Here is a 24862-nt window from a genome sequence, read left to right as displayed (position 1 = left end):
CAGCCGAGGCCAGACCCAGACTTTGGAATCCGGCCGACCGAAGGGCTGCCTGACGACAGGACAACCCATTTGTAAGGACTGCAGATGCATGCCTATCGGACATCTACATTTATGGTAGGTACAAAACTGTACTTTTCCCTCTCTCCATCCCCCTTATATCCTCTTTACTTAGAGTGACATAAGCTTCCCACGGTGGCATTTAGCCACCAAGACCACTTTGCCATATTTCCTTGTGCTTCTGACGGGTTAGGGCAAGAAAAACTAATGTAATGGCGTCAGCTGCCTTGCTTTATAGCACTGACAACCTGACAACAGACTACAGTGACTGCAGCCGATGCAGAAAAACATTGACTCTGGTATTTGGGACTGCCGAGGGCTACCACAGCAGGGATAACTCACAGGTGATGACTACAACAGTGAATACACTCGAAAGTCTACATTTATGGTAAGTGTACCCAACTGTACTTTATCTGTCTTGAATCCACTCAGACACAACCCAGATAGATTTGTCTACCTGATACCAGTCTAAGTAATTCCTTAGAATGACCTGTCTGTGAAAAATGCAATGCTTAGTTCTTTGAAGTGTTGTATGTGGCCACGGATATTAGTTTGTGGTCTTGGAGAGGGGGGATATGCTGCATACATTCCTTCCTTCTTTTCTGGTAATGTCGAAAGTAATGTTAAAGGCAAAGAAAGAAATGTTCTTGTCTTTTTTATGGCAGACATATTTAGCAGACTGTTTTGCACGCACACAAAATAGACCAGTTGCACTGCATTTTGTACACCATGGAGAAACACTGAGTACAAGGAAATGCATGGTCCACTAGGGTAGCAGCCACCTCTAAGAGTGTTTCAGCTCACAGCATCTATGATGTAGCTGCTTGAATCACTGTTCACAGCTCCCACAAAAATTAAAAGTAGATGTCCAACCATGAGCAGGATGGACATTGCCCCTGCAGTCTTAGAGCATTTTGTGGTCACCCACCAGGGTAGCTAACTGCCTTAGTGCTTCTGCTATAGATGATGATTGATACTGCATCAGGCTTCATAATGAATGCAGTACTGGTTGTGTGAACATGATTGCCATATCTGTAGATGTGCATGAGCATTGCTGCACTGTAGACTTGCACCCACCCTCCCCCTTTTTATCCTAGTCTCTTCAGACCTAGGATGGAAGATGGAAGGAGGCCTCGTAGGAGCTGTAATATGCAGATATTATTGGTAAGGGGAAAGCTGGGTTCTTCTACTCTCCCCAATACATATTGCATCCTACACAGCCATGATACTTAAAGAACAAATTTCTGCTCTCTCCCCCTCACTTCTGGTTCACTTCTGTATATTTTATTTATTTACTGTTTTTAGCCAGAATCATCACACTGTACATGGTGTATATTTATGAGGCACCTTAGGTTGTATTAATGTGTACTAGGAGAAGTCTGTCCAGGATGATAGGAAGAATTCCATCCTCTGTTTGAAAAGTGCATTGAGATCTTCTGCTTCCATCAGTTCTGTAAATGGGTCCTTGATTCAACATCCATTGCAAAGGACAGCACCTCAGGAATAAAGTCGCAGATACCCACCCTTTTAGTGCTTCTCTTCTAGGAAATGCAAACATCTGGTTCGGGCATAGTACCACAGCCGCCTTCTTCCAGCATCAAACTTGAGCATGCTCACTGTTGAATCACGTCTAGTAGGAAATCTTGAGTAAGTGATTGTAGAGTTGTCTTACGCAGCCTACTATCAAGGCCTCTAGGATAACTTGAACATATTTTCTCCATCCCAAACTCTGAAGCAATAGAAGTAAGCCCAATTCATATGGCTTGGGGACATAAGAAACATAAAACCCAACATACAGGATGCAGATACCACACCAGGCTGAACTTGTTGGTGATGTTATCTAAAAACGGCATGCAGCGGCTCTCCTTTTTACTGGACATCAGGTTAACTTCCTAGCAATGGAAGGGTTCATCTCTGCTGTGAAGACACCTAAAAGGTGTAAAGGTCAGGCATGAAAGTTGGATATCTTGTTTTGTGGATGGTGAGTAATGTTGCAACTGTGAATATACTTGCAGATCTGTAGTTCATATCAAGTACCTGACAAAGCTGTACTTTGGCGTGCTTTTGGGGCCTATTTACAAGTTCTAACTGTTCATACTAGTAAGCTAGGCCTGCATATCTGATTTCATCCCATGCATGACCTGCCTTAATTTGGATCTAAATCCTTTCTTCTGCTTTCATGGTACTTTTATATATATGGGCTGATCTAAATGTGCCACTGTTTTATAAACTGTTATACAGAAAGGTTGTAGACCTGTGGTATCCTATGTACAGATGTCTCCTATGTACCTTTTTTATTACCGTTTACCTGTATCACTTAAGATAGCTTTTATTTGAGGTTATTATGGACCACAAACCAGTAGAAGGTTTAACTATAGTTACACATAGTCATTCTTTTCCTTTATTTTATTTGCTTTTTGAATTGATAATAAAATATTGGAAAGCTTCTGTTAGATTTTTTTAAATCTGGAGTATTTCCTTTACAAGCTGAAGTTTGTTAAGTTACATGGCAGTGTAGAGATCTGTTGCTATTAAAAGAGGGGAGGCAACATAAAGTGATAGTAGTTTGTTATAAAAACTTCTGAAGGGTTTACATCGAGGGCCATTGAATTACTTTTCAAGACTGTGTTATATGTTAAGCTGGTTGGGGGAGGTCCTGTCCTACCTGGAGACTTGAGCATATCTTGTGGTGGGGGGGTATTTAATATTGTGTCTCTTATGCTTATTTAAGAAGAATAAAAAGAGGGAATAGTACTCAGATTTTATATTATTAGTAAAGAAAGGATCCTGGGCATACAGCTCAGACTGTTTTTCATAAGGAATGAGTGACTACAGTTTTGGACCAACTAGAAAGGGAACAAAGTGCATTGAGTTGCAGTGTAGTGCAACAGTTAGCAATAAGAACTGCTGTCAGTTATAGTGCTTAAATGCCCAGACATAATGAGACAGAGCACAGTGCACTTAACTGATTAAACTATTGTATTGGGAAGGGATAGGAAGACACCTTTTGACACTGATATAAGGACACACTGAGTGCTGGGAGTGGAAGGAGTCAGACTGGGTTGGAAAAGAACAATATGGCACTTGGTGAAAACTTCTGTAACAAGGGCTGAGACCACAGTGCAATAATGAGTAACTGTGATCTGTGTGTAGTACTGCAAAAGTTAAAGCTGCCTATTTAAGAGAGTAATTTTATCTCAGATGTATAGTTTGTTGTTTTTCCCCTCAAAATAGCATACTATATTTTAATTAAGGGCTTTCATTGTCTTTAGAAGGCTTTACCCAGAAATCTGTAACTATAGGTGACTGTAGTTGCTTAAGTAATACTTTTCAAGATGTCATCTTGAATTGTAATATTAGTGCCAGAGATCACACTGACACTCCAAGAAGAAAGGCTTAGACTGTTAGTAATAAAGGCCCATTGGTAGGTAGTACCCGCCAGTCATCTTCATGGCTAGTGTTTAGGCAGCAGGCCCCTGACAGAATTAAAATGTTTGTTCTTGTTTTGCAGGGCAAGTACTACCTCATGTGTCACCGCCAGTGCAGCAACACCAGCAGGAACAACGCACACTTCAATACTAACGTCACCTTCCAGAATTGAGCCAATTAAAGCACTTGATTCCAGATTTACTGAACGATCCAAGGCTACCCCTGGGGCTGCCAGTGTTTCATTTGTTAACCATGCCAATTCTGAAAAGTAAGGCACTAAAGTGTTTCATAAAAGTTCACAAAGTAAATTCTTAATTTCTGACTTTTTTTAGTTGAACATAAAGCAATATATGTTAAAAGACAGATACATGCATAATAAAACTGGTGGTAGCAGAAGTTGGGAAGAGTAATATAATGTAAAACCTTGATATTGTTTTGCAGATCTAACTTTGAGGACTGTACTTGGTGGGTCAGTGACTGTTTTAATCCTGTCTAGCATTTTCTTAGAAGTTTCTGATGCCATCATGTACCATGATGTCACACACTGACTGTATAATAAGCTTGCTTAATCTCTGAGCCCCCCCCCCCAGTTCTTTGCTGCCGCTTGCATAGATTTAGTCCTGATTGTATCACACATCACTGAAAATTTCAAACATTTAGCTTCTAGAAATAAATCCCCAAAGTGGCCGAGTGCAATTTTACAACTGAAAAAGACTACCTGCATTGCTTTTGGAAAACACAGTAAAGCACTGCCACTCATGCTAATGATTCCACCCTCTCACTCATCAGCAGAAGGAGAAACTCCAGCATAACTGGCTGCTAAAAGAATGGTGGCAGTTTAACATTCTTGTCAAGGAGATTGTCAGAAGGATCCTCCTGGAAGACCCAGGTCTTAGTCAGAACATCGTCATAAGGACAAGAGAATTAGATGGTATGCCTCACCCTAACCATTTGGGAGGGGAAATCAAATTCTGTAAAAGCTCTTTGGTCTGTGTGAATGCTGAGCTTGCCCTCAGATTTTTAGGGGTTGAAATTTTACGAGTCTTGCAGTTAGGGAGTGATTATGAGCATAGAAATTGTACAAGTCTGCCTCCCACCATGGGGGTGCCATCTACCCCATTTGATCTGCAAAGCTTGCTGCTGACTGAGCATATCATGGTGACTGAGCTTTTGAGGGCTTTCCACAAACAAGTCCAGTCCCAGTGTTCCTCTGCAGGTATGGCATCTGCAAGGTCACAAAATTCTCAATGCAAAATCAAAATCCGACCAGTAGACTGTGGCAGCAACCTATTATTTAATGTATACACATACACATATAAAATGTATTGTTCAAGAACAAGCTAAACAGACAGGTTTCGGCTAGTGTGCTACATATAGCCTTCATCAGTGTAATGAAATACAATAAACTCATCCATTAAATACTCTGGGTTATGCCATTGTGTGACTAATTAAAGATGCTCATTTAAGCCAGGTGCAAATAGACTACCTAATTTAATTATCCATTTCTTCTCTTTTGTGTTTAGTAATTCATGCCAGCCTAATTTATTAGATTTAATACCTAGAATACGATCAATTATGATGAAGATAAATGAAGCATTTTTATGTAACAGTGTGTGTTTATATAGGGTATTAGTATTTCTTTGATGTTTAATGTCACTAAAATGTTCTGATATCCTATATTTTGCTGGTCTTGAAGTCTGACCTCTATAAAAAGCAGAGCATTTACAGACAGCAAGACATATAACCCAATCGGAGTTACAGTTAGCAAAAAAGGGAATGTCATGTACCTGACTTGTATTACTACTGCTGAAACTTTTCATTTTTAATATTCTGGGACAATATATACGGTGGCCACAGGGGGAAACAACCAATAGCAATCTGTCCTTCAAGTGTACATTGTAGACTTTCTCTTTTCTTATAGGACTCTTGCTTGTAATGATTAAAGTAAGACGCCAAGTTTTTTCCTTTCCTAAAGGAGAATTAGCATCTATTCCCTATTAATCCAGTTAGTTTACTTTCCGCAAGCAGGAAATTCTAGTTGCGTTGGACACTGTCCATTAATGCCCCAGTGTTCCTTGCAAAGGTTGTAACAAACCATAAGGTGCATTCTTGTCTATCTTTCTGGCTTTTATATTGAAGAAGATTCTCTCTCTATATTTTCTACCTTATTTTTCGCTTGCTATACATAGCCTGCTTTGTAACCCCTTTCTTTAAACCTAAGGGTAAGGTCATGCCTGAAATGCTTATATGTGTCATTATCAGAGCATATACTTTTAATCCTCATGTATTGTGACTTTGGTATATTTTTGCAGATATGTGGAGGATGATAGCTGTTGGCATGGAGAAGGGAATTCTGGGAATTTGCGGTAAACCACAGTAATCAAGGTGTTATCAGGAGCTTTGATGACCATTACATCCGTTCATTAAGAACTGGAACTGCCTAGTTGAACAGTGACAGAATCTGTCTAAATTGACACTTCATGTCTGCAGATACTTTCATTACGTTTTGGGCTGGTGATACTTTCGTATGAAAGTGCCTTTGAGTGAGAATCATTTTTTACAATCTAGTGATGTCTTCTAAGAACAGTAAATTGTCTGGTTAAAATCATTTGAATGGCTTCTAGTGTCATGGAAAATGGATACATCTGGCAGGACATTAAATTTCAACGTGGTGGATTTATAATGGTTAAGCTTCCTTATGGTATTCTATATATGAAGGGAATATCATCTAATCTTTTTTGCCAATGAACATTAATGTAAGAAAGTGCTTTTAATGTGGAAGGAATGTACACTATTCATCTCTTTTCAGAATTGCAACTCCTTTGGTTGGTTTGGACATTCAGTATCTTTATGAATATTTAATACTAATGACTATAATCATTTTCTCTTACATTTAATGTGTCTAGATCTACATTTGTTAGGACAACAGAGATTTGTAAGAAAATGATATGACTGGATGTGATTTAAACTAGTTAATAATGTCACTGATTGTAGTCGCTTATTTAAATGTTTAATGAATACAGTCCATATCAAGTACTTAACGGAATTTTCACTTTAAATATGTATATAGATTTCCAAACATGTATATGGGCGGGAAATGTGATGGTAGTTTGACACATTGCTTTGGTGCAGTGCAGATTTAAAGAACTTATTATCATAATTTCTGGATCCAAACTAAGGGGGGACAAACAACTGAAGATTTGAATGTATAGGCTTATGTGTTATAGAATATCTACTAATAAGATCATGGTTATAGAGGAACAAGTTTCCTTCTATCATATACATTCTAAGGGAGGTAGGAATAGTCTCCTCAGATGTACTGAATAATGAAACTTGGATAGATTTTTGCCTATTTATATGGAAAATTGGCTTTGTAATTCTAGTTAAGTCTAGTTTCATAAAAGTGGATCAAGATATTACACTTTTCTGTTTACTAGCTGTTATTATAGGTAAGTGGATATTCAAGTACACTATCTTCCAGCAAAGAGTATTTTTGAAGGAATAAGCAGTCTTGTTTATTAACCTGGGCCTTTGGTGTCTAAACTTTTTCACAGTTTTGATCTTCCTGTGTGTGGTGTGGTGTCACCTTCTGAATTTGTATGCCATACCTATCTGCAGAAGACTTTTGACTCAAATAAAATACAGGTATATGATAAAAGCTTAAAATATTAGATTATCTCCCTAATTCATAACATTAATCTATAGTGACTGAACTTTATAGTAGGTTGAATATTGGACTCAGTACTGGGAATTAAAATGATGGCCAACTGATATTAACATTTGGACTCAGTAAGGCACAATATTTATTTATTTATTTATTTATTTCCAGTTTGATAACCGGGGAAGTCCACTGGGCCCGAAAGCCCGTTTTCAGTGGAGGCCCGGGAAGAAAAGCTCCATATTACAAATACATTACACACATAAGGCTCTGTGTTCTAAAAACATAGCACATTTACTTTAGACTAGGCTGATATTGTCCATAAAATATTAGCTCCACTAAGAGGCTGAAATGTTATAAACAGGGTAATACGGACTCAGCATTTGTGATTGCCTAGGCTGATATTGTCCGTGTATGAATTCCAGGGGCAGATACTGTCCATTACAAAATATAATTAGATTTTTGACCTTTTATTACTCATTAGGATTCCTTTATGGAGATTTCCAATTTGCTTCGGGGGCTTTCCTCTGATTGTGACGATCTGGCTATTTTTGGTATAGCTACTGGCAATCAGTCGGAAAGTGGGACCATTCTACCCAATATGGAGGACACCTGTGAATCACTTTTTACTAAACTTACCAAACATATGAGGTCACTTCGAAATAATGTTTGGCATTATAAGTTATTCAAAGCTTATATGATTAAGGCATCACGCCAAGGGACTTAAGAATACGAACACAGCCTTTGGTTAATAATCCAGACGATATTCTATTAAAACAGTAGAGGGAAGCACAACATAAAGCCACAATGAATTTTGTAGAAATTTTGGCTGGGCATTATGACAGGACAATAGATAGTGAAATTGTAACCATCACTAAATTGTGTAAGAGTATTAAAGGATATGAGGGACAATCTGTATATACCTCTAGTCTTAAAAAACTTAGTCTAGATTTAATGACACTGGAAACACAATTGAAGGAGAGAAAGAAAAAGAAATATCTTAGGGACTTGGAAGATTATGATAGGGGGGACCCATTCACTAGGGATAAGGACAAACATGTCCGATTTCTACCGTCATATAGAAACACACCTAAAACAAAATATCCAAGATCAATACTCAAGAAAACCCTTACTTCTAGTACAGATACTTCAGGGGAAGATTCTTCCTCTGGATTTGAGGTAGATACATCGGCATCCACAGGCTCCCTAGTACAGAAGAGAAGAAATTCCAGTACCCCTTTAGAATTAAACCAAAAGGGGGGGCAGAAAACATAGGAAATGTGGACAATATGGAGGGATTAATTCATATGTATGTACGGAAACAGTAAATGAAAATGTGCTGAATATATCATCCCACCCCCCCTCTCCTCCTTGGAGAAGGATATTCTTAATAAAGGATTGTCATTCATACCTGGCTCTTTTGTGTCTGAGGAAAGCTTTGATAAAGATGTGATTGCTTTTTGTAGAAACCTTAACTTGAATTTATTTTTTCAGGATAGAGAATCTGTGGGTATAAATGAAGAATTTAGATATCATAAATCCACCTTTACCCCCCCCCCCCAATGAATCATAATGTATTTATGTTCCAGAATTCCATTTTCAAGGACCTGCATTTCTGTTCTAGGGATAGTCAGGTTATGACTCATAATGTTTCCAAGACTGAGATGACTGCAATTTCGAGACTAGCAAACAATCCTGAACTAGTCATTTTAAGGGCAGACAAAGGAGGGGCGGTGGTGGTGCAAGACTGGATACAATATGATCAGGAAACTAATAAACAACTTGCAGATGGGTGATGTTATGTACATCTTACATATAATCCCACCCCACATTTCAAAAAGCAGATTGATGATTTCTTATCCCTAGCAGTGGAAGAGGGTATTATTACAGATACTACCAGGAAACATGTGATGATATCAGACCCTAACAATCAATATATATATTTTCTGCCGAAAATTCATAAAAATCTTTGTAACCCTCCAGGAAGACCTATAGTATCTGGGAAGGGCTCCCTAACAGAACCTTTATCTCAATACCTTACTAAGTATCTAAAACTACTTCTTAAATGGGTAAGGGCCCGCCTTAGGGATACTACAGAATTTCTTCAGGTCATCTCTGAAATGCAATTGGAGGCAGGTTAGTTACTCTGTACCTTAGATGTTAAAGCCCGATATACCAACATTCCCCACTGGGCTGGTAGTGAAGCATTAGAATATTGGTTATATAGATCAGTCATACCAACCTGGCTTCAATACATTTCTCATCTGTCTTACAGAGCCTGTACTCACCAGAAATGTATTTTTCTAAAAAGACAAATGCTACCTACAGATTCAAGGTACAGCCATGGGGGCATCCTTTGGCCCCATATATGCTGACCTATTTATGGCATATATAGCGGAGCAAATTATATACAACCGCTCCCATAATCTGTATGTGGATGAAATAGACATTTGGAAAATATATTTGGATGATTGCTGGATGGTATGGAGATCGGATGTGGAACATCTTTATGAATTTGTTAATTATTTGAATGAAAATAAATGGGGGATTGAGTTCACAGTAAACCAAGATAAGGAACGGATAACTTTTCTGGATGTAATGGTCATCAAAGCTCCTGATAACACCTTGATTACTGAGGTTTACTGCAAATTCCCAGAATATAATTCCCTTCTTCATGCTACCAGCTATCATCCTCCACATATCTGCAAAAATATACCAAAGTCACAATACATGAGGATTAAAAGTATATGCTCGGTTAATGACACACATAAGCATTTCAGGCATGACCTTACCCTTAGGTTTAAAGAAAGGGGTTACAAAGCAGGCTGTGTATCTCAAGCTAAAAATAAGGTAGAAAATATAAAGAGAGAGAGAATCGTCTTCAATATAAAAGCCAAGAAGATAGACAAGAATGTACCTTACGGTTTGTTACAACCTTTGGAAGGAACACTGGGGCATTAATGGACAGTGTCCAGCGCAACTGGAATTTCCTGCTTGCGGAAAGTAAACTATCTGGATTAATAGGGAATAGATGCCAGTTCTCCTTTAGGAAAGGAAAAAAATTGGTGTCTTACTTTAATCATTACCCAAGCAAGGGTCCTATAAGAAAAAAGGATAAAAATAGAGACCGCACAGGTCCAAAACTGCCGAAGACGCTTCCGTTAAGCTAATCGTCAATTCTCCGGTCCTCAGTGAGGCATTTTCGCAGCCCCTGATGCTCGCTTCTGTGGATTCACAGGCTGCTACCGAGACCCTTTCAGAGTCCAGTATGCGAGACTCTTCTTCGACGAAGGATCCTGCGGATGTCTGTACCTTGGATGTGTCCGGAGCCGCTGAGCAGGCACCGGCTTCCGAGGAAGTCCTTCACACTACCGATACTCGACACAGACCAACGACTTCTATCGCGTCTAGAGTTCTTTCCAAAACTACTGAGTTTCTAAGGCTCAGGATATGAAATACACCCAAAAAAAGATGACCCAAGCTCAGGCCCCTGCTTCCTTGCCTCAGTCTCAAATGCTTAAAATGGCGGAAGACTTTAAAATGTCTATCAGGGGAAGCCAAGCTACCCCTTCCAAAAGAAAAAGGGACTTGTCCCCTGTAGTTTTATCTGAACAGGAGTCTGATGACTCTGATGCATCTGAATATGAAGATATGCAATCCCTCTCTACTTATGAGGATTCTGATGCAGAGGAATCCATCCCTTCATCCTCCCCACCTGAGGACTTTTCCTTTGGGGAAACCGTACATACTTTAAGGGAGCATTTCCAGTGAGAATGTCAGGACTATCCTCAGTCAAAAAAAGAGATTCCGGGAATTCTTAGATCTTCCACAGTGCAGACCTCTGGCCATTCCTTCTGTCCTGCATGTTGTGGGTGATGTCTTTATGGAATCCGTTCTGACCCATGACCCCCTCCCTCCTGCTCCCAGGAAACCTGACAGGTACTATAGAGTCCCTGATTTTCACAAATTTCTTTTCAAAAATCCTACTGCTGACCCCGAGGTCATCTCTCAAGGACCTAAAGGAATCAAAGCAACTTCAGCTAAGAATCCCACCCCCTCAGATAGGGATTCCCGAGCATTAGACAGATGGGGTAAAAAAGTATACACCTGTGTTACTCTTGCGATTAGAGCACTAAATTGTCAGTTCCATATGCTGAAATATCAGCAACATACCATGGAACTCCTTAAACAAAAAATATCTTCTTTCCCTGCTTGTGTAGAAAATAGAGTTACAAGAGTTAATGCATTCTGCAAGCCAAGTAACTAAGCACACCTTACAATGTGGTTTTCATGCCCTAGAAGCATCTTGCAGGGCAGCAGTTACTGGTTCTGTACTTAGAAGACATGCTTGACTTAAGGAACAGACCTTGCCAGACCATGTCAAATCCAAATTATTGGACGCACCCGTGCACAAAGACAACTTATTTGGCACCAAGGCAGAAGAGGTCCTAAAATAGATGGAAGAAAAAGCTAAATCTGTGCAGACAGTTAAGGACTTCGTACATGTCCAGCCACCGAGGTTCAGTAGGCATTGCCCATCCAAGCACTGGTCCTGTCCTGCCACCCCACGTCAGCCCAGCCCAGACCCAGGAGAAGCATGCCCCCAGTTAATAGCTCCAGGAAACACAGTGATCTAAGCAGTGGAGATGTTCTTCGTGTTTCACTGTTGCAGTCATTACATTTGGGTAATCTTGCTGGCAGGTTGTCCTCAGTCGGCCTGAATTCCAAAGTCCTGGGTCCTGTGTCGGCTGCTCTCACCCCTTCCCTGATGTCAGGTCGTCAGGGGTGTAAAAGATGCGGCCAACGCCATTTTCTTTAGTCTTTCTTGCTGCGCGGTGCCCGAAGCAGAAGCAGTTCGCAAGTACCGGTCAGCCGACTCCTGAGATTTTCGTGTTCGAGTTTCAGATCTGAAGTCTTCAATAAAGCTAAGTACCCCGTTGGGGAAACTTTTTTCTTGCTCCAGACCGATGTCAGAAAAAGTTGATAATTGTATTTCTTGTGGAAAGCAAATACCTCATAAGGACTTTCATTCTTACTGTATTCCTTGCCTAGGCCCTGATCACAGTGTTGCTGGTTGTCGGTTTTGTGCTAGATTTAACCAACGCACTATTAAGCGTCGGTATGACTTTGCTTTAAACTATTTTGGACGCTGGTTTAATTATCCAGAAATGTCGTCGGATAGCCATCCGACTACCGGAGTTCCCAAAAAACGCAAAGAAAAGGAGAGAGATAGGCAACCAAGGCCCAAAACCAACGACGAAGCTTCTCCTAAGCCAGTCGCCGGTTCTCAGTGAGGTGCTTTCGCAGCCCCTGACTCCTGCTACTTTAGAGTCGCAAGCCGCTACCGACTCCCATGTGGAGTCGGCCATGCCGCTGGAAACTCAAGGTATTGGAGCCCCGGATACTATTCCTTCAGATGGTTCCGGAGACGCTGAGCAGGCACCGGCTTCTGAACGTGTATTCAGACCTAAACATCTTTACATTAAACCAACCTCAGCTTCAAAGGCAAAGACTAAAGCACTTTCTAAAGCAAAGAAACAAACTCAAGAGCCACTTGGACAGGCCTCTATGCCCAAAAAACAGATGCTAAAATGGCCGAAGACTTACATTGATCAGGGGTTCGCAACCCCCTCCTGATAAGAAGCCTAGGCAAGAGACAGACTATGACTCTTCAGATCAGGTTTATATTTCTTCTGATTCCTGTTCTGATCAGGTATATTCTCTTCCCCCCTATGAGGATTCTGATGCTGAAGAATCCATACCTTCAGCTTCTCCTCCAGAGGACTATTCTTTTGGGGAAACCTTGCATACCATGAGGGAGCATTTCCACTGGGAGAACCAAGATTTTTCAGAATCTAAAAAGAGGCTCAGGGATTTCCTTTTACTACCTCAACACATGCCACTAGCCATTCCACCTGTGTTAGATGTTGTAGATGATGTGTTTTCGGAGTCTAGTCTTACCCCTGACTCCTTACCCTCCAGCTCCTGTTAAGCCTGACAGATATTACAGGGTTCCTGACACTCATAAATTCCTTTTTAAAAACCCTGCTTTAGACCCAGAAACTGTTTCACAGGGTCCCAAAGGAGTTGAGGCTTCCACTGCAAAAAACCCTACCCCCTCTGACAGAGATTCTAGGGCTCTGGATAGATGGGGAAAAATGGTTTACACATCTGCTACCTTGGCTATAAGGGCCTTAAACTGTCAGTTTCATATGCTCAAATATCAGCAACATGTCATGGCATTGCTTAAACAGAAAATGTTATTCAACTCTGAATGTGCAGAAAACAAGGAAATGCAGGATTTATTGCATGCAGCTGAACAAGTTGAAAAGCATACTTTGCAATGTGGTTTTGAATCTTTGGAGGCCTCCTGCAGGGCTGCAGTTACAGGTCCTGTAATTAGGAGGCATGCTTGGTTAAAGGAACAAAATCTGCCTGATCATGTCAAAGTTAAATTATTAGATGCACCTTTACAGCATGATACTTTGTTTGGTGTTAAGGCAGAGGTGTTAAAGAAAATGGAGGACAAAGCTAAATCTATGCAAACTGTCAAAGATTTTTTTACAAGTGCAGCCACCTAGGTTTAGTAGACACTGGCCTACAAATAACTGGTCCTTTCATGCGTCAGACAGACCTCAAAGGAGCAGATCCAGACACCCTAGAGGCAGATCCCAGGCGCAAGGTTCCTACAGATCAAAGCAATGGGGTGCTTCTACTGCCAAAGTTGGAGAAGACAAATCACAACCATACAGGAAACGGTCCCAATGACTTCCCCCTGCCTGCACCAAGCACTTCTCTCCTGGCAGCACCCTTAGGGGGAAAATTAGCACTTTTTTCTCAATACTGGCACATTATAACCCAGGACAAGTGGGTTCTAAATATCGTGTCACAAGGGTACAAGTTCCATTTCCATACCCTGCCAAAGGCAAATGGCTGGCCAGATCTGCCAAAAAATCAATGGGCAGAGACACAAAAACAAGTCTCATCCCTCATGGACATGGGGGCCATTCAACAAGTACCAGAGCAAGAGCAGGGACAAGGATTTTACTCGACTGTTTTTGGTGCCCAGAAAGGACAAGGCCTGGAGACCAATACTGGACTTATCTATTCTGAACACATTCCTGGACATACCAAAATTCAAGTTGATGACTTTGCAGCAGCTTCTGCCCAAGCTGGGCAAGAACGCTTGGCTGGTGAATCTAGACCTAAAAGAGGCATACCTGCATGTCCCAATCAGACAATTGTGCAGAAGATACCTCAGATTCAAGGCTGGCTCAATGCATTACCAATTCTCTGCACTCCCCTTTGGCTTATCTACTGCGCCCAGGGTCTTTACAAAGTGCCTGGCACCAGTAATTGCATTCTGCAGACAAAGAGGAATGCAAATATATCCTTACTTGGAGGACTGTCTAATTCAAGCAGAGAACAAGGACATTCTTTTACAGCATCTGGCGTTTGTGAAAAGTACACAGTCAACAAAAAGAAATCAAAACTAGTACCCTTTCAAGAGATAATATTCCTGGGTGCAAGCTTAAATACAACTGCCCAGATGGCTTATCTCACGCCAGACAAACAAAGGCAACTGACTACCTATTTCAAAATGTTGGCAATAAGGGCCCAGTTATCTGCAAGAAAAATTCTGCAGGCTTTGGGCTTCATGGCATCCTGCATCCTACTAATTCCATATGCAAGACTGCATATGAGGAAACTTCTATGGTACATAAAAAGTGTTTGGACTCAACATTGCCACAGCCTGGAAACAATGATTACTCTCATTCCCTGCCTACAACAGGAGTTTCGATGGTGGGCAAAGGCTTGTCACCAAAACAAGGGACAGCCATTCACATTACCCCCAGCTAGGCAGACACTAACAGTGGATGCATCAGATTATGCCTGGGGGGCCTACATGGCAGGAAGATGCATTCAGGGCACATGGTCCTCAACCCAAATGTATCTACATATCAATCAAAAAGAGATGCTAGCTGTTCAGAATGCCCTGACAGCCTTTAAGGACCTACTTCATCCGGGACAACTACTGATAAAGACAGACAACACCACGGTCATGTGGTATATAAACAAGCAGGGGGGGGCACACATTCTTATCCCCTTTGCAGACTAGCCATGACTTTGTGGGACACAGCATTGACTTAGCAAGTACATCTGCAGGCACAATTCCTGCCAGGAAGGAAAAATACTTTGGCAGATGAACTAAGCAGAAACTTCATGGATCCCCACGAGTGGCAGCTGGATCCACAAGTCTTCAGCATGATAACAAGGAAATGGGGATGCCCAGACATAGATCTATTTGCCTCCCCTCACAACTACCAACTAAAAAGATTCTGCACAAGGACTTATCACAGACAAGCATGGAAAGTGGACGGCCCTATCTTTCAGCTGGAACAATCTATCAGTATATGCCTTTCCCCCACTGCCTCTCCTCCCCAAGGTAGTCCTAAAAGTCAGACAGGAGAAGCCAAAAATTATACTGATTGCCCCAGACTGTCCCCGCCAGTACTGGTTTCCAATTCTAAAGAACTTATCTCAATGCCCAGCTTGGACCTCACCTCAAATACCTCATCTACTGTCCCAGCAAAACAATCAGATCCTACACAGCCAACTCAGGACTTTAAACCTGGCAGCATGGCGGATAATGTAGACATACAAAACAGACCTCTCAGTAAAGCTGTGATGGATGTCATTTTGGAGGCCAGAAGGCCTAGTACTAGAAAATCTTATGCTGGAAAATGGAAGAGATTCTGTGCTTGGAACCAGGCACAAAGAACTGATACAGCTGTGCCAAATATTCCTCAGATTTTGCAATACTTAACTGAGATGCTGGACAAAGGCCTATCTTTCTCATCTATTAAAATTCATGCCTCTGCCATTTCATCTCATTACAATACAGAGCCACCAATCTTTTCTCATCCCTTATTAAAACAGTATCTCAGAGGAGCCAAAAATTTAAGACCTCCAAGGAGATCACCAATGCCCGCATGGGACCTCAACTATGTTTTGGAAAAACTCACCCTGCCTCCTTTTGAACCAGCTGCTACTGCTGATATAAAATTTGTATCTTGGGAAAGCAGCTCTGCTCCTAGCAATCACTCTGCAAGACGAGTTTCAGAGCTACAGGCACTCATGGCTGTGGAACCTTTTATCATTTTTTATCCAGACAGGGTCTCTCTGAGGACAAACCCAACATTTATGCCTAAGGTGGTGTCCAGTGTGGCTCTTAACCAAACTATTCATCTGCCAACTTTTTATCCAAATCCACAGAACAAGGGGGAAAGAATTCTGCATTCTTTGGATGTACACAGACAGCTTAGATTGTACTTGGACAGAACCAAAGTTTTCAGAAAGACAGAGCAATTACTAGTGGCATATGCTGCAAGATCTCAAGGAAAGGCTATTTCAAAGCAGACTATTTCAAAGTGGATAGGCCACTGCATTTGTTTCTGCTACTTACACCATGGCAAGCCAGTGCCTAAGGGCATTAGGCCACATTCAACCAGAGCTGCAGCCACTTCAGCAGCCTTTCTCAGGGGAGTACCAACCAAGGACATTTTAGAGGCTGCTACTTGGAGTTCAGTGCACACATTCACAAAGCACTGTCTTCTGCCTCTCTACTCTAAATCCAGGGCAAGCTTTGCCACTGCAGTTCTGCAGGGCCTCATAGCCACTTCTAATGCTGTTTAGCTCCAGCCTCCCATCCATAGCTTTGGGACTCTACCCAAATGTAATGACTGCAACAGTGAAAGACGAAGAACATAGTACAGTTGTGTACACTTACCATAAATGTAGGTGTTCGAGTATATTCACTGTTGCAGTCCAGGTTACCCACCCGCCATCCCCCTTTCTTCTGAGGGAACCTATCTTTCCTTCTCTGATTTATACAACGTATGTGGTGTATTTGCTTGTAGATGAAGGTAAAGTTTATATTGGTGCATGTATTTATATATATATATATATATATATATATATATATATATATATAGATATATAGATATATATATCTACATTTTGGCTACCCTTTTAAAGGGGCACCATCTGGGGCAAGAAAAACTAAAGAAAATAGTGTCAGCCGCATCTTTTATACCCCTGACGAACTGACATCAGGGAAGGGGTGACAGCAGCTGACGCAGGACCCAGGACTTTGGAATTCAGGCTGACTGAGGGCAACCTGCCAGCAGGATTATCCAAATGTAATGACTGCAACGGTGAATACACTCGAACATCTACATTTATGGTAAGTGTACACAACTGTACTTTCCTCCTCTTCAAAACCAGCGAGTGCTAAGCCACCTCCTTATGGTAAAAGCTCACAGTGACTTTACACTTCTACCCCCTCCCTCTGCCCACCTGCACTTGCCCTAGGATTAAAACTCTCCTTCCATACAAGCAACTGGACCGCCATTACCAATGACTGCTGGGTCCTCAACGTAGTGTCCCAGGGATACAAATTTTATTTTCACACTCTGCCAACACCAAAAGGGTTCCCAGATCTAGCCCCCAAACCAGTGGGCAGAGGCCAAAAACCAAGTCCTTTCCCTTCTCTGTATGAGGGCAATAGAGTATGTTCCTGCAGAACAGACAGACCAAGGTTTCTACTCCAGACTCTTCCTGGTACCCAGAGAAGAGGGGACATGGCACCCCATCCTCGACCTATCCATTCTAACCTTTCTGGTGATACCAAAATTCAAAATGCTCACCCTCCAGCAGCTTCTTCCTCTGCTTTCCAAGGATGCTTGGTTAGCCACCCTAGACCTAAAAGATGCCTACCTCCGCATCCCAATCAGGAAATCATGCAGGAAATACCTACAATGTTCTTCGTGTTTCAGTGTTGCAGTCATTACATTTGGGTTATCTGCTTGCAGGTAGCCTTCAGCCGGCCTGATTATCAAAGTCTTGGGTCCTGCGTTGGTTGCTGTCTCTTCTTCCATGATGTCAGGTAGTCAGGGGTATAAAGCATGCAGCTGACGCCATTACATCAGTCTTTCTTGCCGTGCAGTGCCCGAAGCAGAAGTAGTTCGCAAGTGCCGGTCGGCCGACTCCTGAAATTTTCATTTTCGAATTTCAGAACCAAAGTCTTCAAAAAAGCTAAGTACCCCAATGGAGATCCTTTTTCTTGCTGTAAACCGATGTCAGTAAAAGTTAACATTTGTATTTCTTGTGGAAAGCAAATACCTCATAAAGATTTTAATTCGTACTGCATTCCTTGCTTAGGCCCAGACCACGACATTCCTCGCTGACGGTTTTGTGCCTTATTCATTCCTCGTCCTATTCGTCGTCGCTTCATTTTCGCATCTAACTATTTCGGTACCCGGTTCAGTTATCTAGAAATGGCTTTGGTAAGCCAGCCAACTACTGACATTCTGAAAACTGTAAAGATAAAGACAGAGACAGACCGCATAGGTCCAAAACTGCTGACGACGCTTCCATTAAGCTAGTCGCCAGTTCGCCAGTACTCAGTGAGGCACTTTCGTAGCCCCTGATACCTGGTACTTCAGATTCGCAGACCTGTACTGAGACCCATTTGGAGTATGCCGTGAGATGCTTCTTCGACTATGGAACCTGCGGATGTCTCATCTTGCATGGGTCTGGAGCCGCTGTGCAGGCACCGGCTTCTGAGGGTGTATTCAGGCCTATTGACTTGCATATCAAACCAACGCCATCTTCTTCTTCAAGGCCTAAGATTCGATCCACTACTAGAAAACCGACATCCAAACCGCATGGTCAGGCCCATATTCCTAAAAAGCAAATGATAAGAATGGCTGAAGATCTTATTACTCTAATTAGGGGAAGCCACCCTTCTCCCACTAAGAGACCTAGAACTGATTTTCCTTCTGATTCTTCGGATCAGGAATCTGAAATTTCTGATGTTCTTCGTGTTTTACTGTTGCAGTCATTACATTTGGGTAATCTGCTGGCAGGTTGCCCTCAGTCGGCCTGATTAACAAAGTCTTGGGTCCTGCGTTGGTTGCTGTTCCTTCTTCCATGACGTCAGGTCGTGAGGGGTATAAAACATGCAGCCGATGCCATTACATCAGTCTTTCTTGCTGTGCGGTGCCCGAAGCAGAAGCAGTTCACAAGGGCCGGTCGGCTGACTCCTGAAATGGAAAAGATTTTCTTATTGGGCAGAATCTTGAAACTTAGACTCCTTTTCAGCCCCAGTCCATCAAATTCTAGAATTTCTAGCAGAGCTTTTCCATTCGGGTGCGGATGCTGCTACCATCAGGGTACAACTGGCAGCCATATCTAATTTTCATATTGGAATTCTTAATTCTAGCATAATGTCTCATAAGCTCTGCAAAGCCTTCATGAGAGGAACATCTCTTCTTAGACCCACAGTGAGGGATCCACCTCCTCCTTGGAATCTCAATTTAGTTTTGACTTCTTTGATTCTGCCTCCATTTGAACCAGCAGCTTCATGTCCCCTGAAATTTCTTTCTTGGAAAACCCTTTTTCTGGCTATTATCTCAGCTAGACATGTATCAGAACTCCAAGCACTGTGTTCGTCCTCCATATGTGGTGTTTCACAAAGACAGAGTTTCTCTGAGAACCAACCCATCCTTCATACCAAAAGTCTGTTCAGAAAACAATTTGAATCAATCCATCGATCTCCCCATTTTCTTTCCCAATTATAGCAACAAGGCAGAATACGGTCTTCACCAACTGGATGTGCACAGAAAATTGTGTTTTTACCGCCATAGGACCAAAGAGCTAAGAAAGTCAGACCAATTATTTCTCTCCTATGCTCACAATAAGCAAGGCCTTCCATTTTTTAAGGTGACATTATCCAAATGGTTATCTGACACCATTGCCTTTATTTACCAGTTAAGGCATAAACATCTACCAGCAAAACCGAAAGGTCATTCTACTAGAGCATTAGCCACGTCTGTAGCCTTTCAGTCCAAATTGCTCATATACTCAGTTTGTGCAGCTGCCACTTGGGCAAACCATCATGCCTTTATCTCTCATTACAAAGTGGATGTGGTCTCCCGGAGCAGGGCTTCCTTTGGTTCCACTGTTCTGAAGAGTCTGTTCCAATTAGCCACCCGAAGTCTTCAACTAAAAGCTAAGTACCTCGTTGGGGAAACTTTTTTTTTGCTCCTTACCGATGTCAGCAAAAGTTAATAATTGCATTACTTGTGGGAAACAAATACCTCATAAGGATTCTCATTTGTACTGTATTCCTTGCCTAGGCCCTGACCACAATGTGCCTTGCTGTTGGTTTTGTTCATAGGTTGGTACTAGGCTATCAGCCCTAGGGCCTATGCAAGCCTAGCCATAACAATTCCCTGGATATTTCTTCCTACAATATTTACTTCTCTGGATCCCTGTCTAGCAGGGCGACTGACATGATCCCCGAGGTGAATTTCTTATCTCCCGTCCAATCATCAAGGTTCCTTTTGAAGAGGGCCATTGAGGCGCTCTGCTTGACATGTATGGGCAGTCTATTCCAGAGTATGGGGAGTCTCTGGGTCAGGAACCTATCCCTCCAGCATGTTTTGTTCACTGTGATGACAAGGTTTAGATCCCTGGAGCATGTGGATCTGAGGGATTGGGATTTCTTTAAGTGGAGCATGTCCAACAGCTCAGGGTTTGACATGGCCTTGTATGTTAAGCAGAGATGGCCTCTGAGTAGACGATATGCCACAGAGTATAGCTGGAGTTTTTTTAGACGGTCAGCATGTGACATCTGCTTTAGACCTGTGATTCTTTTAGTGAGGTATTTCTGTGGCCTTTCCAGCTGTTGCAGATGTCTTGTGAGGTACATACCAAACGGGGCGTTATACTCTATAATGGGTCTAATGAGGGATGACTACAGTGGGACAATGATCTCCTTTTTGTGGATGAAAAGCCCTTAGTGATGAGGTGTGCCACATAGGATTTCCTGACTGTTGTGGCAATGTGGTTATCAAAAGTGAGACCACTGTCCACCTGTGTCCCTAAGTCTCCCATCACACATTCGATGTTTAGTGTCCTGCCACCTATGTGGTAATTCATGGGTACATGTTTTCTTCCAAAGGGGATAACTATACATTTCTTGGCATTAAGCTTGAGCCCATGGCTCTGGCATCAGGCATCTGTTTCTGTAAGGCCCTTTTGTAGAATATCCACATCATTTGGGGATTCAATAATGGCTCCCAGTTTGCAGTCATCTGCAAACTTTGTTAGCCAGAGTCCCTTAGTGTTGGCCTGTACGTCATAGAAGTAGATGCCAAACAAGAGTGGTCCCAGGACTGAACCCTGAGGTACTCCACTTGTCACTTGTCTGAAGCTGGATTTGGAGTCGGCTACTTTTACAGTGTGGGTTCTGTCAGTAAGCCAGTTGGCAACCCATCGAGTGACGTAGGGATTTATGCCCAGCTTAGTAAGTTTATCTATGATTCCAGAGTGGGGGATGGTTTTGAAGGCATTGGCGAGGTCCAGATAGGCTGTGTGGACCTGCACCTGCCCACAGCTCTGGAGACTGATTCGAAGAAGTCCATCAGATTCAGGAGACAAGATAGACCTTCACAAACCCAAACTGGGTGGGGTCCAGTGTTTGAAGGTTGCCAATGTCTTTGTTTATAAGTTCCATGATAATGCGTTCCATGCCCTTGCAGATCAGGCTTGTCAGACTGATGGGACGGTAGTTCCCGGGATCCTAGGCGGATCCTCCCTTGTGGAGCGGGGTAACTGTAGCTGTGCGCCACTCAGTGGGCACGAAGCCTGAGGTGAGGCTATGATTAAACATGACACTTAGGTGAGGTGCCAGTTCATTTTGTAGTTCATGTAGTACACAGTCTGAGATGTCATCTGGTCCCATGGATGCTGTATTCTTAGCTTTGGAGAGTGCAGTTTCTACTTGTGTGGCCGTGATTATCGGAATTTGGCAATCTTTTGGTATTGAGATGGGCGCTTTAGGGGGTGAGAGTGGGGTGAAGTTGGCACTAAATCGATCTGCCAAGATATTGGCAGTATCCTTGGAATCATTATATTTAATGCCATTCTGTTGTAGCTCAGAGCAGATCTGAGCATTGCCATTTAGATTCTTGACATAACTATAGAATGCCTTGTGGTTGTCTTTGGAATATTTGGCAATTTTATTTTTGTAACTAGCTTTTGAGGATTTTATGAGGGATCTCAGCTTCTTACTGAGGCTGGTGAGGGAGTTTTTTTGCATCCTGGGATTTTCCTCTTTTCTGCAACAGTTTCTTCCTTCTGTTGTATAGTTTGTTTATAGCAGGGAACCACCACATTGGCTTCCTTTTTTTGGAGAAGAGCATCTTGGTTCTATTTGGGATGGCACGATTCATGCAGGAGTGGATGTGCTCGTACAGTGCCTTAGTGTAGGATTCTGCGGTCGAACTTCCAGATTCCGTCTGCGTGGGTGTTGAGTAGCATGAAGTTGGCTTTGGAGAAGGTTTTTAAGGAGGTTTCCTTACTGGGGGGGTTGGAGTGGGATGTGGATGTCAAAGGTGATTTGCTTATGGTCAGACCTGACCAATGAGGGGGTGACCACTGGTGTGGAGCCTCTATCTCCCATGTTGGTAATGACCAGGTCTAGGATATTGGAGCCCCTGGTGGGACAATGGATTAGTTGATCCAGGGAGTTGGAATTTATGAATTCCAAGAACCGTTGGGAAAAGGAGTTGGTACCTGAGTAGTTTTCCCAATTAATGGCAGGCTAGTTGAAATCACCCAATATTAGGGTGATGTCCTTCATGGATGCATCTGCAGTCATAACAAACGGGTTGTCCTGTCGTCAGGCAGCCCTTCGGTCGGCCGGATTCCAAAGTCTGGGTCCGGCTTCGGCTGATGTCGCACCTCACCCGACATCATCTCTGCTGGTCTTCGGGTATAAAGGCATCAGCCGACGCCATTTTCCTCAGTCTTTCTTGCCGCGTGGCGCCCGAAGCAGAAGCTGTTCGCAAGTGCCGGTCGGTCAGATCCAGAGATTACTACTACCGAATACTACTTCAAGACTTCTAAAAGCTAAGTACCCCGTTGGGGACTCTTTCTTGCCTCAGCCGATGTCAGAAAAAGTCAATAACTGTTTAACTTGTGGGAAACAAATACCTCATAAAGATTTCCACTCTTACTGTTTGCCTTGCTTAGGCCCAGACCACGACGTAGCAGCCTGTTCGCCTGTGCTTCCTTCAACCGGCGAACGCTTAGGCGTCGGTCGGAGTTTGCTGAACAGTTTTTCGCTCAGATTTTGCGTACATTATGCCGTCGGATCCTCCGACTACCCAAATTGTTAAAAACGCAAGAAAAGACCGACACTCGCGGTCCGCGGTTTCGGCCGAAACCACGGTTAAGCAAGCCGCGAGTGTCTCGGTTTCGGCCGAAACCGAGAAGTCTGGTCAATCTACAGCCGAATCCATGACTACTACTGAGGCTCCTGCTACCTTACCTGAATCAGCCTCAGAAATTTTGCCTACAACTGTGGTTCCTACTGATTTATCAGACACCATCCCTTTGGATATCTCTACCCCAGCACGTGGTGCTGCTAGGCCTCCTGCAGCCATGTCTATTAAGGCCTTTGCCAGGGCTAAAGCAGCCAAATCAGCTAAATCAGTGCCTGTTAAACCACCCTCACTCAGGCCCACTTCTAGTTCACAAATGCTTACTCTGGCAGAAGATTTAATATCCTTAATTAGGGGATCCCAATCTCACCCAGACAGGGCCTCTCAGCCCCAGAAAAGAGACCTAGGGCAGAGCCCCCCGAGCCTGTGTCCTCTGATGATTCTGCGGATGACTCAGACATTACAGACCAGCCAGAGGCTCCTTTTTCCAATTATGAAGATTCAGATGCTGAAGAATCCATTCCAGCTGCCTCTCCACCAGAAGAATTCTCCTTTGGGGAAACCTTACATGCCATGAGAGAACAATTCCAATGGCAGGGACAAGATTTCTCTGATTCAAGAAAAAGGCTTAGGACTTTTCTGCACTTACCACAACATAGGCCCTTAGCTATACCTCCTGTCCTGTCTGTTGTGGACGATGCATTTAATGATGTCTGCACTGCACCTGATTCTTTACCTCCAGCCCCTGCCAAACCAGATAGATTTTACAGGGTGCCAGACACTCATCACCACCTATACAAGGCCCCACTTGCAGACCCGAAACTATATCCCAGGGGCCTAAGGCAGTAGCCTCGACCACAGCAAAACCCTATTCCCTCTGAAAGGGAATCCAGGTCCTTAGAGAGATGGCGGAAAAAAGTCTACACCTCTGCTACTCTCTCAGCTAGAGCTTTAAACTGTCAGTTTCACATGATCCAATACCAAGAGTTTATGCTTGATCAGTTAATTAAAAAGCTGTCCTCTGATGAATCTTTAGATAAGAAATATGTATTAGAAATGGTGAATAACATCCAACAGGTTAGTAACCATTCTTTAAAATGTGGCTATGATGCACTGGAGGCTTCATTTAGATCAGCCATGACTGGCACAGTGATAAGAAGGCATGCATGGTTGAAAGAACAGGTCTTACCGGATCATGTTAAAGCTAAGCTATTGGATGCTCCTATGGATAAGGCCAGTCTATTTGGGGAACCTGCCCAGCAGGTAATGAAGAAAATGGAAGAGAAGGCAAAATCTGTACAAACAGTTAAAGATTTCCTACAGGTTCAGCCCCCAAGGTTTAGCAGGAACTGGCCTGCCAATAATTGGTCCTTTCCTGACTCCACAAGATCACAAAGGGGCAGGAACAGACGCTCTAGGGGCA

At 42.7% G+C, this 24862-nt stretch overlaps 1 protein-coding gene across 1 annotated transcript in view; it reads left to right on the top strand.

Moving 5' to 3' along the window:
• LOC122800348 (protein HIRA) overlaps positions 1-24862 on the top strand; it is a 1504941-nt gene that overhangs the window by 915661 nt on the left and 564418 nt on the right. Inside the window, exon 14 of the mRNA XM_044069797.1 lies at positions 3569-3754. Within this exon, the coding sequence (XP_043925732.1) occupies positions 3569-3754 (186 nt within the window). The remainder of the gene's footprint in view (positions 1-3568; positions 3755-24862) is intronic.

Source organism: Protopterus annectens, chromosome 4.part0, assembly GCF_019279795.1.
Source record: "Protopterus annectens isolate FY-2018-M chromosome 4.part0, PAN1.0, whole genome shotgun sequence".
NCBI lineage: Eukaryota > Metazoa > Chordata > Ceratodontiformes > Protopteridae > Protopterus > Protopterus annectens.
Note: the sequence above shows the minus strand (reverse complement) of the source record. Positions and strands in the feature narration are given on the sequence as shown.